The following is a 15,601-nucleotide window of genomic DNA, read 5'->3' on the forward strand; positions in this document are numbered from 1 at the left end:
AGAAAAAGAGACTCCTTTGTTTTTAATCATCAGAGGAATAATATTTATCTTTCAACTGTTTATCACTATATTTCAACATTCTATTCTTTAATAATTACTATTTATGTAGAAATAATATGACAGTGTATTTGGTACTACTGAATTTCAGTAACCATCCTTGCTCTAAGACAAATATATTAATAAATTTCTGAGACAGTATGTGCTTCTGTATATATTTTTGGCTTGTGTTGTCATATACAGCATTTAATTAATTAAGGTAAAAAAATTGATGAAAAAATTACTTTACATCACACCTACTCATTATCTTTGTATGCATTACTGCCAGTGCTAGTTGATTCAGTAAAAAGATCAAAACCAGCTACTTAGTCTTTATGTATTTATTTATTTACTTATTTTGAGATTGAATCCCGGGGTATTCTACCTCTGTGCTATACCCCCAGAGCTATTTGATTTTTATTTGAAAACAGGGTCTCATTAGGTTGATGAGAGTTCTCACTACTTGAGACTATCCTTGAACCTGTGACCCTTCCTTAGCCTCCAAAGTACTGGGTTTACAAGCATGTGCCACCATGCCCAGCTCTACTTAGTCTTTAGACAGCTTATAAAATACACATATAACCTAGAGATATATGTAGAATACTAAAATAACTATTATCAATGCTAAGTAAATAATGTAAATCTCCTAAAAACTAATAATCTGCTTTTTGTTGGATTAAGGCTAAAATATCATAATTAAAATTAGTTAGCCGGGCGTGGTGGTACACGCTTGTAATTCCAGCATTTGGGAGACTGAGACTAGGGGATTGCGGTTTGTGGACAGCCTCAGCTACTTAGTGAGGCCCTCTGCAACTCAGTGAGACCCGGTTTCAAAATAAAGAATAAAAAATAGAGCTAGGGCTGTAGCTGGGAGGTCGAATGCCCCTGGGTTCCATCCCCAGACCCAAAAAAAAAGAAAAAGAAAAAGAAAAAGAAATTAGTTGAAAAGCCATACTAAAATTAGAAATGGTACTAGATGCAAAGACATTCTTATCCATCTTAATTTCAAGTTCCTAGAAACAGAAATCCCATTTATATACTCTATATAGTCATTTTCTTTGTATAGAAGCTAGCCTTTTGATGGTAAATTAAGATAAAATGGATAAACAATAAATTTCTTTTATAAATATTTTTTAATTTAAAAAGGCAAGTGGGAAAAGTTAATTCAATAAGAAAAATGGTTTATAAGTTGAACTACCTAATAAAACTCATTTGTGAAAGTGACTTTTAAAAGGATTGAACTTACGCTTGTCTTTCAGTAAAGATGGTATCCATACTTTGTGTTTCTCGATCATTTTGAGCTTTAAGCTGAACAAACCATTAAGGAAAAATTAGTGATGAAAATGCAACCATTAAACTAAGGGCTTTCTTTTAAGGTTAGTCTAACTGTGAGAGATTACTATAATAATCCTAATGCCCTATGTGAAGTTTAAGGGGAAAAAATTACAGTAACTATTTCATTTACCAAGGAACACTATCAGATTGTAGTCTTTTTCACAAGCATCATAATCTCACACCAAAAATATTTATTGCTCTTTATTATCTGTCAAATATTTGTAAGCTTCAGTTATACAAATAGCATTTCAAGAATGTATGTACTTGATTATTAAGATGTTGAATTTAGAACTAACACGTTTTATTCTTTTATTATTCAGGATATACCTGAGTCCTCTGAATCGATTTCCTGTGCATTTCCATACTAGCATTTGAACCAATCCCAAATAACCAACAGAATACATACACAAGGTTCTGCTTTTTATTTCTGGCATTAAAATACAGTTTTTAATTTATTAATTCACCTGTGTTCTAAAGCTAAGAACAGTCTACTATATCATCATGGTTTTAGAATCTTAAATTTAGGAAAGTCATTTTATAAATTCTATGTCTTCACAGAATGGTCTTGAGTTATGTAAATAAATGATAAGCTACATAAGGTAAAAGCTGTAGTTTTTTTATTCAAATGTTTATATTGAAAATAAGATAACTATTAACATTTTATTATTTTCTATCAATTAATCTCAGTACATTGAACACAAGTTTTCATTTACTAAAAAAGTTAATATTATGTCTAATATTTTATCTATTCATTTTTTTGTTATAAAAACTATGGAAATGTGACATTTACTTCTATTAAATACTCACCCCCATTTATGCAAACATTACAACAGAAATGCTGTTAACTAAAATATATATAAGCAAATATAGAAGCACTCTCTAATGCTGAGTGTAAGACCAGTTCAAATAAAGCTTTGTAGACAGACACTAAAGCATCTACCTGGGAAAGTCAATCAAGGGGAGGGGATTTTGTTTTATTATTTAATACTTTTATTGGTGCACTGTGGTCTTACATCATAATGTAGTTAATAGTTATAGTGACATACATGCACACAGCACTTGCTGGGCTTTCCCCTGCTCAAAGAGGGAATTTTTTTTAAAAATGGGAGTTCACCTATAATCTGGATATGTAGGATGACAGAAATACTCATTTCTAAGATCCATATCATTTTATCAAGCTATACATATAAATGTTTTATTTTAGAGGATATGATTTATATAAATATATTGCTTATAATTATATAATTTTCTTACCATGTTGTAATCATTCATTACTTCTTCCATTTCAATATTGGTATTAAGTTTATCTACCAACTAAAAATAAAAATTAAAAAATCATTCTTAGTCTTAATGTTCTGTATAATTCATAATATAAGCAATTCAATCTTACAAAATAATGAGTAATAATTAAATATTAATACTTCTTTGTGTGTGTGTGTGGTACTGAGGATTGAACTAAGGAGTATTTTACTTCTGAACTTTACTTTTCTATTTTATTTTTTCCAAGTTCCATGGAACTGGGGATAGAACCTAGGGGCATTCTACCTCCAAGCTACACCTCCAACCCTATTTTTTATTGTTTTTTATTTTGAAATAGTGTTTCACTAAGTTGCATAGGTCCTCACTAAGTAGCTGAGGCTGGCTGTGAACCCGCGATCCCAATCCTCCTCCCTGTCTCAGCCTTCCAAGTACTGGGGTTATAAGCGTGCGCCATCAGACCTGACCTATTTTATTTTTCATTTTGAAACAAGGTCTTGATAAATAACCACACACTAATCTGGAACTTTATCTCATCAGTCTCCCAATTACAGGACTACCATGTGTCACCATGCCTGGATATATACTAACATTTCTAAGTGTTGTGTCTTCTAAAATAAAAACAAATATTGAACTAATCAGTAAACATATACTATGCATTTGGTCAAAAAATAAACTATAGTTTAACATAAAAAATTGAGCATTATCAATGAAATTGTCTTCCTTCAGAGTATACTTTGATGAAGAGCTTTGCTTGATCTGTAAAGATGGCTGAGCTTAAAAGAAATGCAGAGAAAAGGCAAAAGTTTTTAGAAGAGCTGTCACAAATTTATACTAGTGAAGATGTAAGATTTTTAAAAAATCAGGGGAAGGCACTGATAGTATACTAGTAAGCCTAACTCAAAAATTAGGCAGTGATATCAAATGCTGACATAGAGTATTGGCCCTGGGCCAAACACTGTTAAGAGCCAGTTAAATACATCAACTCACCTAGTTTTTCAGAATAATTCATAATGTATATATTATTTATTGTTCAGATTTCACAGATAAAGAAATATAGGAAGTAATGGAGCCAGAATTTCAATATAAAGTCAAATTACTTAGAAATTAAAATTAAAAACAAATTATATAGGTATAATTGATGCTAAAAACCTAAGCTTTACTAATATAAGATATATTAGCATATATCATATTTTTCATTTGTTATTATAAATAAGTGCCATCAAGATCTAATATTTATTGAATAAAAATTGTGTGGTAGATACCTAATGCTTTTTATTAGATATTAGTCTACTAAACCTACAAAATATATATATATATATATATATATATATATATATATATATGTATTTGTGTGTGTGTGTGTGTGTGTGTGTGTGTGTGTGTGTGTTTGTGGTACTGGGGATGGAACCCAGGGAGGGGCCTTCTACCTCCGGGCTACATTCCCAGAGCTATTTTATATTTTATTTGGAAACAGGGTCTCTTAAGCCAGCTGAGGCTGGCTTCGAACCTGTGCAATCCTCCTGTCTCAGCCTCCCAAGCGCGGGGATTACAAGCGTGCGCCACCACGCCCGGCTCAAAAAATATATTTTACACGTTATTACTATTTTTATATTAAGATATTTACCTAGTATATTCTAGCAGAACTAGCAATCCCTTTCACCTAATGTTATTTCATATCATAAAAATATTTTGAAGCCAGGTATGGTGGTGCACTCTTATAATCCCAGTACCTGGGAGCCTGAGATAGGAGGATTCTGGTTTGCGGCCAGCCTCAGATACTTAGTGAGGGCCTCTACAACTTAGTGAGATCCTGTTTCAAAATAAAGAATAAAAAAAAATTGGACTGGGATTGTAGTTCAAAAGTAGAATGCCCCTGGGTTCAATACCCAGCACCACACAAAAAAATTGATACTAATTAGACTAGAAATCATTTTCTAAAGAAAATACCACTGATTAGTATATGCCACAAAATGTTACAGATTGTATTTTTTGACAAATTTAAGAATTATGCTCTGAGAAATATGAAATTATGTTGTGAGAACCGACATGTAGCCCAGGCTACTGCATGGAAGCCAGACTAACATATACTGAAACCTTCAGGACCCTGAGTAAATAAATCTCCCTTCCTCTATACTGTGGTAATCAGGTATTTTGGGTCATAGCAGTGAGAATGCTGACTGAAATATTCTAATTATTTAAAAATTTATTATTTTAAAATTGTTATGGGGGACAGCATGTGTATATTTCTGTATTCCAAAATAAATGTATTTATAAAAAAAATTAATGCCAGGCATGGTGGCACACACTTGTAATCCCTGTGCTTGGGAAGCTGAGACAGGAGAATCACAGGTTTTCACCAAGCCTCAGCTACTTAGGCCCTCTACAACTTAGTAAGACTCTGATTCAAAAAAATAAAAATAGGGCTGGGGTATACCTCAGATAGAATGACCCTGGGTTCAATCCCTGGTACCACCAAAAAAAAAAAAAAAAAAAAAACTGGAGCCAGGCATGGCATGGTATCATGCTTATAATCTCAGTACTTAGGAGGTTGAGACAGGATCACAGGTTTGAAGCCAGTCTCGGAAACTTAGTGAGGTTCTCTGCAACTTAGTGAGACCCTGTTTCCAGATAAGAAATAAAATTGGGCTGGGGTATAGCTCTGAGGTAGAATATCCAAGGTTCAATCCCCAGTGCCACAAAAATAAATAAATAAATAAAAATAAAACTCATTGGATTAATACCTATAAATCTGGTAAGCCAAGTATTTTCTGGGGAAGAAAATGATAGTGAAAAAAGGAGCACTTTATACATTTTATAGTCTGAATCTCTCATGATAAATATATATTCATGTATTATTTAGTATTTAAAATAATACATTCTTATCTGGGTGTAGTGGCACATGACTGTAATTCCTATACTTCAGAGGTTCAGCATTCGGGAGCCTGAGACCAGAGGATCGCAGACAGCCTCAACTACTTAGTGAGGCCCTCTGCAATTCAGTGAGACCCGGTTTCAAAATAAAGAATAAAAAATAGTTCAGAACTTAGCAAGACCTTGTTTCAAAATAAAAAGTAAAATAAAGGCTGGAGGTATAGCTTTGAGAAAGAACCCTTGGGTGTTCTAACACCAACCCCCACCACACACACACACACACAAATGGTAAATAAATATCTATGAAAAAATTCAAAGGAATTTACTCAGAAAAGAGAAAATACCATATTGTAGTCTGCTAGTTGTCCTTGAAACTCTTTGATTTCAACAGCTAAAGTCTCTGCCCTGCAAGCATAAAATAAATGCATTCATGCAAACATTATTGATAACTAGAGATTCATATTCAGTATGAATACAGTGTTGAGTGAATACTGAATTAATGCTTATTCAGAAGATAAATATATAATTAAAGGTATCTTGCACATTTTAACTACAAATTACTTACCTCTTTTCATATGACAAATACACCGAATTCTCTTGATTGTACATTTCTATTTCTTTCTGAAGTTTATTAATTTCGGTTGTAAGTTCACTTATTTTACTTCTAATTGAAAAGAGAGGAAAGTCAGCCATACTTCTAATACAAAAAAGATCCATTCTAGTTCAAAAAAACAAACTCTTCATTAATATATGACAATAATATAAAGGCTTTCTGAAATACACTAAAAAAATGTTTCAGGGCTTTATTTGCTGGCCTTTCTTAATGATTTTAGCTTTGAGGACAGACGGGGGAAACCTACAATTCTCATTTTCTCTCTCTCTCTCTTCTCTCTCTTCTCTTTCTCTCTCTCTCTCTCTCTCTCTCTCTCTCTCTCTCTCTCTCTCTCTCTCTCTCTCTCTCTCTCTCTCTTTTTTGGTACTAGGGATTGAACCCAGAAATATTTATCTCTGAGCTACACCACCAGCCCTATTATATTTATTTTTATTTTGAGATAGGGTCTTGTTAATTTACTACAGGCTGGCCTCAAACTTATCTTCCTGCCTCAGCCTCCTAAGTACTGGGGCCATAAGTATGTATCACCACACCAGAAACCTACCCTTTTCTTTACTGTCTTCAGGGGTTTGAGAATCAAAAGGATCCCATTAATTGAGAAACAAAAGAATCAAGAAGAACTACAAAGCACGGTGTGTTGGCACCTGGCAATAACCCCAGTACCTGATAGACTGAGATAGGAGGATCTGCAGGTTCAAGGCTAGCATGATCAGGACACCAAGATCCTGTTTCAAAATAAATAAATAAAACAGGGCTGGGGGTATAGTCCATAGTTAGAACATCCCTGTATTCAACTTTTATGTACCATAAAAATACCAAAATAAATAAATAAATAAAAAGGGATGAGGGTATAACTCAGTGGTACTATATCCCTAGGGTTCAATCCCCAGTACCACACACATATAGAAAAACTAAAAAAGAAAATAAGGATTTTAGAGTATTATGGAAGGATGAATTAAATGAAGTGGAAATGAAAATAAGAAAGAAAAAAGATATAAATGGTGAAAATAAAGTAAAATGGGAAAATATATATAAGACAGCAGATCCTCCAAGTGGAGAAAAGGTAGAGAATAACAACGTTCTTAATTTAGAGCTGTACACTTAGAGATATAAAACAAAGTTTATTAATTAAAATCAAGCCACATTTGTGGTAATTGACCAAACATATACTGTGTAAAACTCTGTACTGATTAGGTTATGGTAAGTAAATGTATGTATATTTCCTTTTTTATTAGATATAAATTGATGACATTTAAATAGTATGAATACTATATTTCAGAGTCTATACTTTTTTTTTTTTTTTTTTTTTTTGGTGGTACTAGGGGTGGAATCCAGGGGCTTACTACCTACGGGCTAAACTCCCAGGCATATTTTATATTTTATTTGGAAAGAGGGTCTCACTAAGTTGCTGAGAGCCTCACTAAGTAGCTGAGTCTGGCTTCAAACCTGTGCGATCATCCTGTCTCAGCCTCCCAAACACGGGGATTACAAGCATGTGCCACCACGCCCCGCAAAGATTATTATTATCATTAGATGGCAAAAGTTAACTTTATGCTATGGTTTGAATATATCCTCTCCCAGATTTACATTCAAATTGATTCCTATATTCAACAATACGAAGAGATAGAGCCTTTTGGTGATTAGGTAATGAAGGCTTTGCCATCCTGGAAGAAATCAGTGCCTTATGAGAGAGTTGTAAGAAGTACACAGATCCTTTTTTGCTCTTCCATCATGTGATGACACCTACACTATGCCATCTTTTGAGGATCAGGCCCTTACTAGACACCAAATCTGCCAGCACATTGATTCTGGACTTCTCAACCTCCCTAACTATGAGAAATAAATTTCTGCAATTTGTAAATTATTCAGTCTCAGGTATTTTGTTGTAGCAACACAAAGGCAAAATGCATAGCTCACATTCATGCAAATACATAAAATTAAAATCTTAGCATAATTGCATTATCAATCTATTTTGAAATATAGCCAAATTGATGAGAAATTATATTAGAATACAAAATAATTCTTAAACAAAACATAACTAATTATTTTAAGAACCATATCTAAAACTTCATGATCATATACAGAAAGACATGTTTATTTAACATACCTAAGAAGTCCAAGATAATAAGATTTGTCTAAAATTTGCCTCTGGGGACCTAAAAAATATTTTTTTAATATTAATGGTCAGTTTCAAAATGTCAACAAAATAGCAAATCAAAAGCTCAACTAAAATTGCATGTCATAATTCTCAGGTAGTCCTCATGAATGGTCCAATACATCAAGAAGATTCAGAGATGAAAAAAGAATCTTAGAATCATAATCATGACATGAGGGAATATTGAATTTTAAGAGCACAAAGGAAGGACTAGTGGCCAGCCTCAGCTACTTAATGAGGCTCTCTGCAACTTGGAGAAACCCTGTTTCAAAATAAGATAATAAAATAGGGATGAAGATATAGCTCAGAGGTAGAATGTCCTGGATTCCATCCCCAATACCAAAAAAACCCAAACAAACCCAAAAACTTAAAACAATGTAAATGCTATATAGTTACTATACTACATTGTGCAGGAAATAAAGACAGAAAAAAAAAGTACTGTACATATTCAGTACAGATGGAGGTTTTGTCGACTAATTTTGGATCTTTGGTTGGTTGAATCTGCAGACAAGGAGCCCATAAATAAGACCAACTCTAGAATGATATCTTAATATCTTAAAAGTTAATTTTGTACCTGTAGACTATCTTCTGCTCTCACAAATCACTGTCACAAGTAAAAAAAGAAAGTCTTGCCAGGCATGGCGGCACATGCTTGTAATCCCAGTACTTGGGAGGCTGAGACAGGAGGATTGCAGGTTTGTGGCCAACCTCATCTACTTAGTGATGACTTCCACAACTTAGTGAGACCCTGTTTCAAAATAAAGAATAAAAACTAGAGCTGGGAGTGTACCTCAGAGGTAGAATGCCCCTGGGTTCAACCCTTGGCACTGCAAAAAAAAAAAAAAAAAAGTCTTCATAATAATGTTCACCGAGTTTTAGCATATAAGAGATTAAGATCTGTGTGTTAGCCTTATTTCCTTACTTAAGCATTACAATAGAGTAGTATCAGAAAAAAAGGAACATCTCTTGACTAATTTCTCATAAACACAGATATCTTAACTGGCATTTTGTATGGAAACTATCAAAAAGTATTTCAGAATATTTCTACATACTAGAAGTTTAGCTTTCAATCATGAGCTTTTCTTCAAATTATTTCCAAAGTTTTCAGATTATAGCAATTTTCCACGTTCAGAAAAATGAAAATCAAAATAGCTCATAAATGCATTACTTTCTAGTTTACAATGTTTTTCAGATTCATTCTGTTATCTCATAGCGATTTTATGAACTGACAAATAAGAACTATATGCCATAATTTTTATTTGCTTTTATAACACTAAAATAATTTTTGTATAAAATATACTCATGTTCATAAAATAGATACCTTTCATCCCAGTTTTCATTCCACTCAAACCTTGTTGTGTTACAGGACGATCAGCAACTTTGATTTGAGATGATAGAACTCCACCTGTCGCCAAGGGACCACCACGAGAACCTGGTCTTGCTGTTCCAGGTGGCATCTAAATAGCAAACAAGATTTCATTTTTAGGCTGGGCGTGGTGGCACACGCTTGTAATCCCTGCGCTTGGGAGGTGGAGACAGGAGGATTGCACAGGTTCGAAGCCAGCCTTGCTGGCTTAAGATACCCTGTTTCCAAATAAAAATATAAAATTATAAAATAGGTCTGGGAGTGTAGCCTGGCGGTAGAAGGCCTCTAGATTCCACTCCAGTACGACCAAAAAAAAAAAAAAAAAAATTTTGTTCACTTTTATTAAACAGAAAAACAACACTGTATCCACACTACTGCAACACTGAAAATATTATTTATGAAATAAATTAAAATTCTATACAATTCATAAAATATTCTTTATATATTTGAATATCTGAAGTGTTAAATATTATTAAATAATAAATTTTTTAATATTTAAAATTCTATGAATATTACATATTTTATTAAAATTTCAAATTCTATGTATCGACATTATTTTTAATATCCAAACACTGGAAAGGAACTAAATGTCCACCACAGGAAATAATTAAGTTATAATGTATGAAAAAAATTTTATAAAATAGTATTTATAATTATATTTTTATAAAGTTCTAAAGGATTATATAAAAAGTAGTGACAAGGCCAGCCTCAGCAACTTAACAAGATCCTATTTCAAAATAAAAAATAAGGCTTGGCGTGGTGGCGCACGCTTGTAATCCCCGCACTTGGGAGGCGGAGACAGGAGGATCGCGCAGGTTCGAAGCCAGCTGCACTGGCTTAAGAGACACTGTTTCCAAATAAAATTATATTAAAAAAAATAAGTCTGGGAGTGTAGCCTGGAAGTAGAAGGGCTTCCAGGAACCCCAGTACCACCTAAAAATTAAAAATTAAAAAATAAATAAATAAAAAATAAAGTCGGATATGATGGTGCATGCCTGAAATCCCAGTACTTGGGAGGTTGAGACAAGAGAATTTCAGGTTCAAAGCCTAGCCTCAGCAATTTAGCAACAATATTTTGTTTCAAAATAAAATCTAAGCCAGGTATGGTGGCACACATCTGTAATCCTAGTATTTGGGAGGCTGAGACAGGAGAATCACAGGTTCCAGTATAGCCTCAGCAATTAGGGAGACTCATCAACTTAATGAGACCCTGTTTCAAAATAAAATTGGGCTGAGGTTGTACATTGAAAGTATAAGGACCCTGGGTTCAATCCCTAGTACCACAAAAAAAAAAACCCACAAAAATCAATCAATCAATCAGTCAATCAATAAACATTATAAAACAAGGGCTGCAGGTGTTAGCTTGAAAGTAGAATGCCCCTGAGTTCAATCAAAAATTTAAAAAAAGAGATAGATAATAAATAAATAAATAATAGCTAGGGGTGCAGGTCAGAGGTAGAATATCGCTGGGTTCAATCCTTAGTACCTGACACACACACATACACAAACACACATGTAGTAACAAGGTCGGGCATTGTTGCACACACTTGTAATCCTAGTACTTGGGAGGCTGAGGCAGGAGGGTCATAGTTCGTGGCTAACCTTAGTTACTAACTAAATATTTGCATATGCCTAATTCTATTTCTAATCTATTCCCTTTCATTTGATTCTGGCCCCAAAACACTATGCCATTTTAAACTTTTGTAGCTTTAAAATAAGTTTGAGGATCAGCAACAGCAAGTATTGACCCTCAATGGTGTCATCCCAAAATTCTTCTGCATTTATATTTTTAGATATTTTCCAAAAACAAACATATATATATAATAGTATGCTGTTTGTAGAAAAAAGAAACAATAAGTAGAATCTATTATATAAAAGACTTGCAACTTCTACCAGAATATATACATGAGCTTCCAACAGATTTGTTTTTAACTTACCCCAGTTGCCATTCGAACATTTCCTGATGATGGTCGTATTCCAGAAGGAGGTCTTCCCGTCAACCCAATTCCACCTCGTGAAGCAGGGCGAGATGTTGGAGATTTGTGATTACTGGCCATTGTTCACTTTTATTACTGTGTAGAAGCAAAAAAAAAAAAAAAAAGTGTTTAATGCTCCTTTGAAAACATTTATAGTAAGGCACTGGGTCCCAATACTCTTCCTTCAAACATTTTATTCATTATACCTATTCTTGCTAATTACCATTCCATACAGCACTACAAGTCTAAGCTTGCTTTCATTCTGTTTAAATTCCACATTAACCCATTATGTTCTATTGTCCTATACATCGGACACTTATAAAAACCTTGGAAAACGTTATAGGCCACCTAGAAAATTGCTTGCTTTAGATTTTTGTAAGTGTCCCATATAATAGACAGTAGGACATAACAGGTTAATGTTTCATTTAGAACTATCAGATGAGGCAGGTCCCTGTAACCATGCGGCCAGCAAGCACTAGAAGCTGTCGCTGCCTCACCTCATCTCTCAGCAGCTTCCCAGATCCAAGTGACCTCTATTTTAAAAAAAAAATTGGAGCCGGGCGTGGTGGCGCACACTTGTAATCCCCGTGCTTGGGAGGCAGAGACAGGAGGATCACGCAGGTTTGAAGCCAGCCGCGCAGGCTTAAGAGATACTGTTTCCAAAAAAAATATATATATATATATATATTATATATAAATAAATATATATAATATATTTATAAAATATATAAATATATAATATATAACATATATATAAATATATATTTTATATATAAATAAATACATATAAATATATATACATATATATAATAGGTCTGGGAGTGTAGCCCACAGGTAGAAGGGTTCCAGGAATCCCAGTGCCATTAAAAAAAAAAATTGGTTGTGAGTGGATCATCTTGTCAAAGTTACTCATCTTCTGGCTTTCAGGATTTCAGTAAGTAGGAATCAGTGTGGAAGTTAAAAGGACTTCTAAGGAAGAAACTGTAATTGATCAGATGTGGAAAAATAGAAACTCTAATACATTATTGGTAGGACTGCAAATTAATGCAACCACTTTGGAAAACAGTATGGAAGATCCTCGGAAGAAGGAAAATGAACTTACCATATGATCCAGCAGTACCACCTCTGGGTATCAACAAAACAGAATGAAAACCAAAACACCAAACTACTGCATGTGCAACCATGTTCATAGCTGCACAATTCACCATTGCCAAACTATGGAAGCAGCCAAGATGTCCTTCAACAGATGAGTAAATTACAAAACTATGAGATGTGTACACAATGGAATTTTGCCAAGCCATAAAAAAAATTATGGTATTTACAGTGAAATGTCACACAAAACAAGTAATCAGATGCTTTCCCTAATGTGCAAAAACTAGGGAGAAATCGGTAACAGGAGGAACTCTACATGAAGAAGGGATCCTACAGAGGAGTAATTAAGGTGACCTATCTGAGGGGATGGGAGGGGGGAAGAGGGAAATTCTTTAAAGCACATGATGTATATAAACAAATATATCAAAGTCAATCAGAAAACAAAGCATGGGAAGGAGCGAGGGGGAGGGAAAGGGTTAGGAATTGGGTAAGGACTGATTGGGTGATATGTGCATGTATATCTTCATAAGTTTTTTATTCAATTAAGATGTATGACTACAATGCACCAATAAAAAGTTATTTAAAAAGAACTATTAGATCATTTATTACATTTCTTGCTCATCTATTATTTTATAAACTCTTCTTGCTTTCTTTGATGTTTCTGATCCTTAACCACGCTTCTACCTAACCTCTGTTCTTGCCACACTTAGAGAATGCCTTGAATTCCTACTATTTGAAAAAGTTAGAACTTAAACTCCATTCCCTTTGGGACATAGAAACTCACCTAAACCCATCCTTCCCTCTAAACCCAACAGTCATCCCTGTTCTCATTCAAGATTTCTCTAGTCTGACTTGCCCTCTTGATCCCTTCATCCTTTGTAGCATTAGCCCCACTCCTATTAATTTCTTCAAACTTTTTCAACTTTTAGTCTATTATCTTTTCAATTTTTCCCTAACAAAAAAAATAACTTCTTGATCTTTTAAATACCTCTCTGTCTCAGATATTTTTTCTTATGTAATCAATCTCTTAAGAACCTTTTTCTAGCATCTCTTAGATTCCCACTACTTCACTCAAATGACCTCTGGCAATATTACTGGAGATGGCTGGGCATGGTGGCACATACTTGTAATCCCAGCATTCGAGAGGATCGCAGTTCACGGACAGCCTCACTACGGACAGCCTCAGCTACTTAGTGAGGCCCCTTGCAACTCAGTAAGACCCTGTTTCAAAAATAAATAAAGCCCGTGGTGGCGCACACTTGTAATCCCCACGCTAGGGAGGCAGAGACAGGAGGATCGTGCAGGTTTGAAGCCAGCGCAAGAGACCCTGTTTCCAAAAATAAAAAAAGTATAAAATAGTTCTGGGAGTGTAGCCCGAAGACAGAAGGGCTTTCAGGAATCCCAGTACCACAAAATATATATATACATATATATGTATATATATGTATGTGTGTGTGTGTGTGTGTGTGTGTGTGTGTATACTCAGTCTAGGAGTGTAGCGCGGAAGTAGAAGGGCTTCCAGGAACCCCAATACCAAGAAAGAAAGAGAGAAAGAGAGAAAGAAAGAGAGAGAGAAAGAAAGAAAGAAAGAAAGAAAGAAAGAAAGAAAGAAAGAAAGAAAGAAACCAAGCAAGCCAGCCAAGCATCGTGGCTCATGCTTGTAATCCCAGCATTTGGGAGGCTGAGACAGGGGGATTGTGGTTTGCGGTCAGCCTCAGCTACTACTTAGTGAGGCCCTTGAAACTCAATGAGACCATGTTTCAAAATAAAGAATAAAAAATAAGGCTGGGGATGTAGCTCAGAGATAGAATGCCCCTAAGTTCCATGCCCAGTACTGCAAAAAATATACATATATATTAGGGCTGAGGGTGTCACTTAGAGGTAGAATGTCCCTGGGTTCCACCCCCAGTACCACCCCAAACCAAATATATATATATATTTTTTTTTAAACTAGAGCTGTAAAGGTCATCTGTTACCTTTGTTCACTCTTACAGTAAACAATCTCCATGCCACTTTCATTTTCAGTCTCTAATTTTATTCTACTTGCCCTTAAGTAACAGTATCCCCCAAGATATTATCCTCAATCTATTTTTCTTTCTTCTCTCTAAGCTCTCCTTAGGTTACCTCATCCACATTCAAGTTAATATTTAAAGGTAAGGATTCACAACTCCTTATTTCCAGCATTGACACTTTCAGACTAAGGTATTTAAATCCAAAAAAAATTACATCTTCATTTAGATGTTGTGTAAATATTTCAAAGTGAACATATGCAAATATAAACTTAACATCATCTCCCCGAAAGTTCTTCCTCTTGTCCCACCAATCAGAAACTTCTTCCTTGATTTCTCCTTTTCCTTACTTCCCATACCTAATCATATAGTTCTACTGATTTTATCCTAAATCTTCAAAATGTACCTTCCTTTCCTACAGCACTGGTCATTCAAGGCTTCACTGACTCAAATGGGTTATTACATCGGCATCTTAACCAGTACCCTTTGCCTAACACACATCTTGCCTATTATATTCTCTAGGAATCCTTCCATGGCCACTCCATAACCACCCCTACCTCCTTCAATTTGAATTTGTAGGTCTGTTGTATATGCCACCACCATACATCCTATACATATATCTACCATAACACATAAACCAAATGAAATGAGCTGCTTAAGTATTTTTCTCCCTTGACAGTAAGAGCTAGATTTTATTCATCATTATATCTCCAGCATCTGACTCAGTGACAGGCTGAATGTCTCTGGGTTCAATCTCCAGCACGCACGCGCACGCACGCGCGCACACACACACACACACACACACACACACACACGAGACCATGTATGATGATGCAAGCCTGTAATGTATCCCAGTACTTGGGAAGCTGACACAAGTGGACATCAGTT

At 34.7% G+C, this 15,601-nt stretch overlaps 1 protein-coding gene across 1 annotated transcript in view; it reads right to left on the bottom strand.

Annotated features, from left to right (window-relative positions):
- The window catches only part of IFT74 (intraflagellar transport 74), a gene marked incomplete at its 3' end in the record, with an annotated part of 75,294 nt that extends 63,463 nt beyond the window's left edge, over positions 1-11,831 (bottom strand). The window contains exons 1-7 of the mRNA XM_080708455.1: positions 11,574-11,831; positions 9,592-9,727; positions 8,223-8,271; positions 6,068-6,166; positions 5,847-5,907; positions 2,626-2,685; positions 1,283-1,344 (exon numbers count right to left, since the gene is read on the bottom strand). Of these exons, the coding sequence (XP_080564581.1) occupies positions 1,283-1,344; positions 2,626-2,685; positions 5,847-5,907; positions 6,068-6,166; positions 8,223-8,271; positions 9,592-9,727; positions 11,574-11,693 (587 nt within the window). The 5' untranslated portion in view covers positions 11,694-11,831. The remainder of the gene's footprint in view (positions 1-1,282; positions 1,345-2,625; positions 2,686-5,846; positions 5,908-6,067; positions 6,167-8,222; positions 8,272-9,591; positions 9,728-11,573) is intronic.
- Between the last annotated feature and the right edge of the window lie 3,770 nt (positions 11,832-15,601).

This window comes from Muscardinus avellanarius (genome assembly GCF_963383645.1).
Source record: "Muscardinus avellanarius genome assembly, chromosome: 13".
NCBI classification, from domain to species: domain Eukaryota; kingdom Metazoa; phylum Chordata; class Mammalia; order Rodentia; family Gliridae; genus Muscardinus; species Muscardinus avellanarius.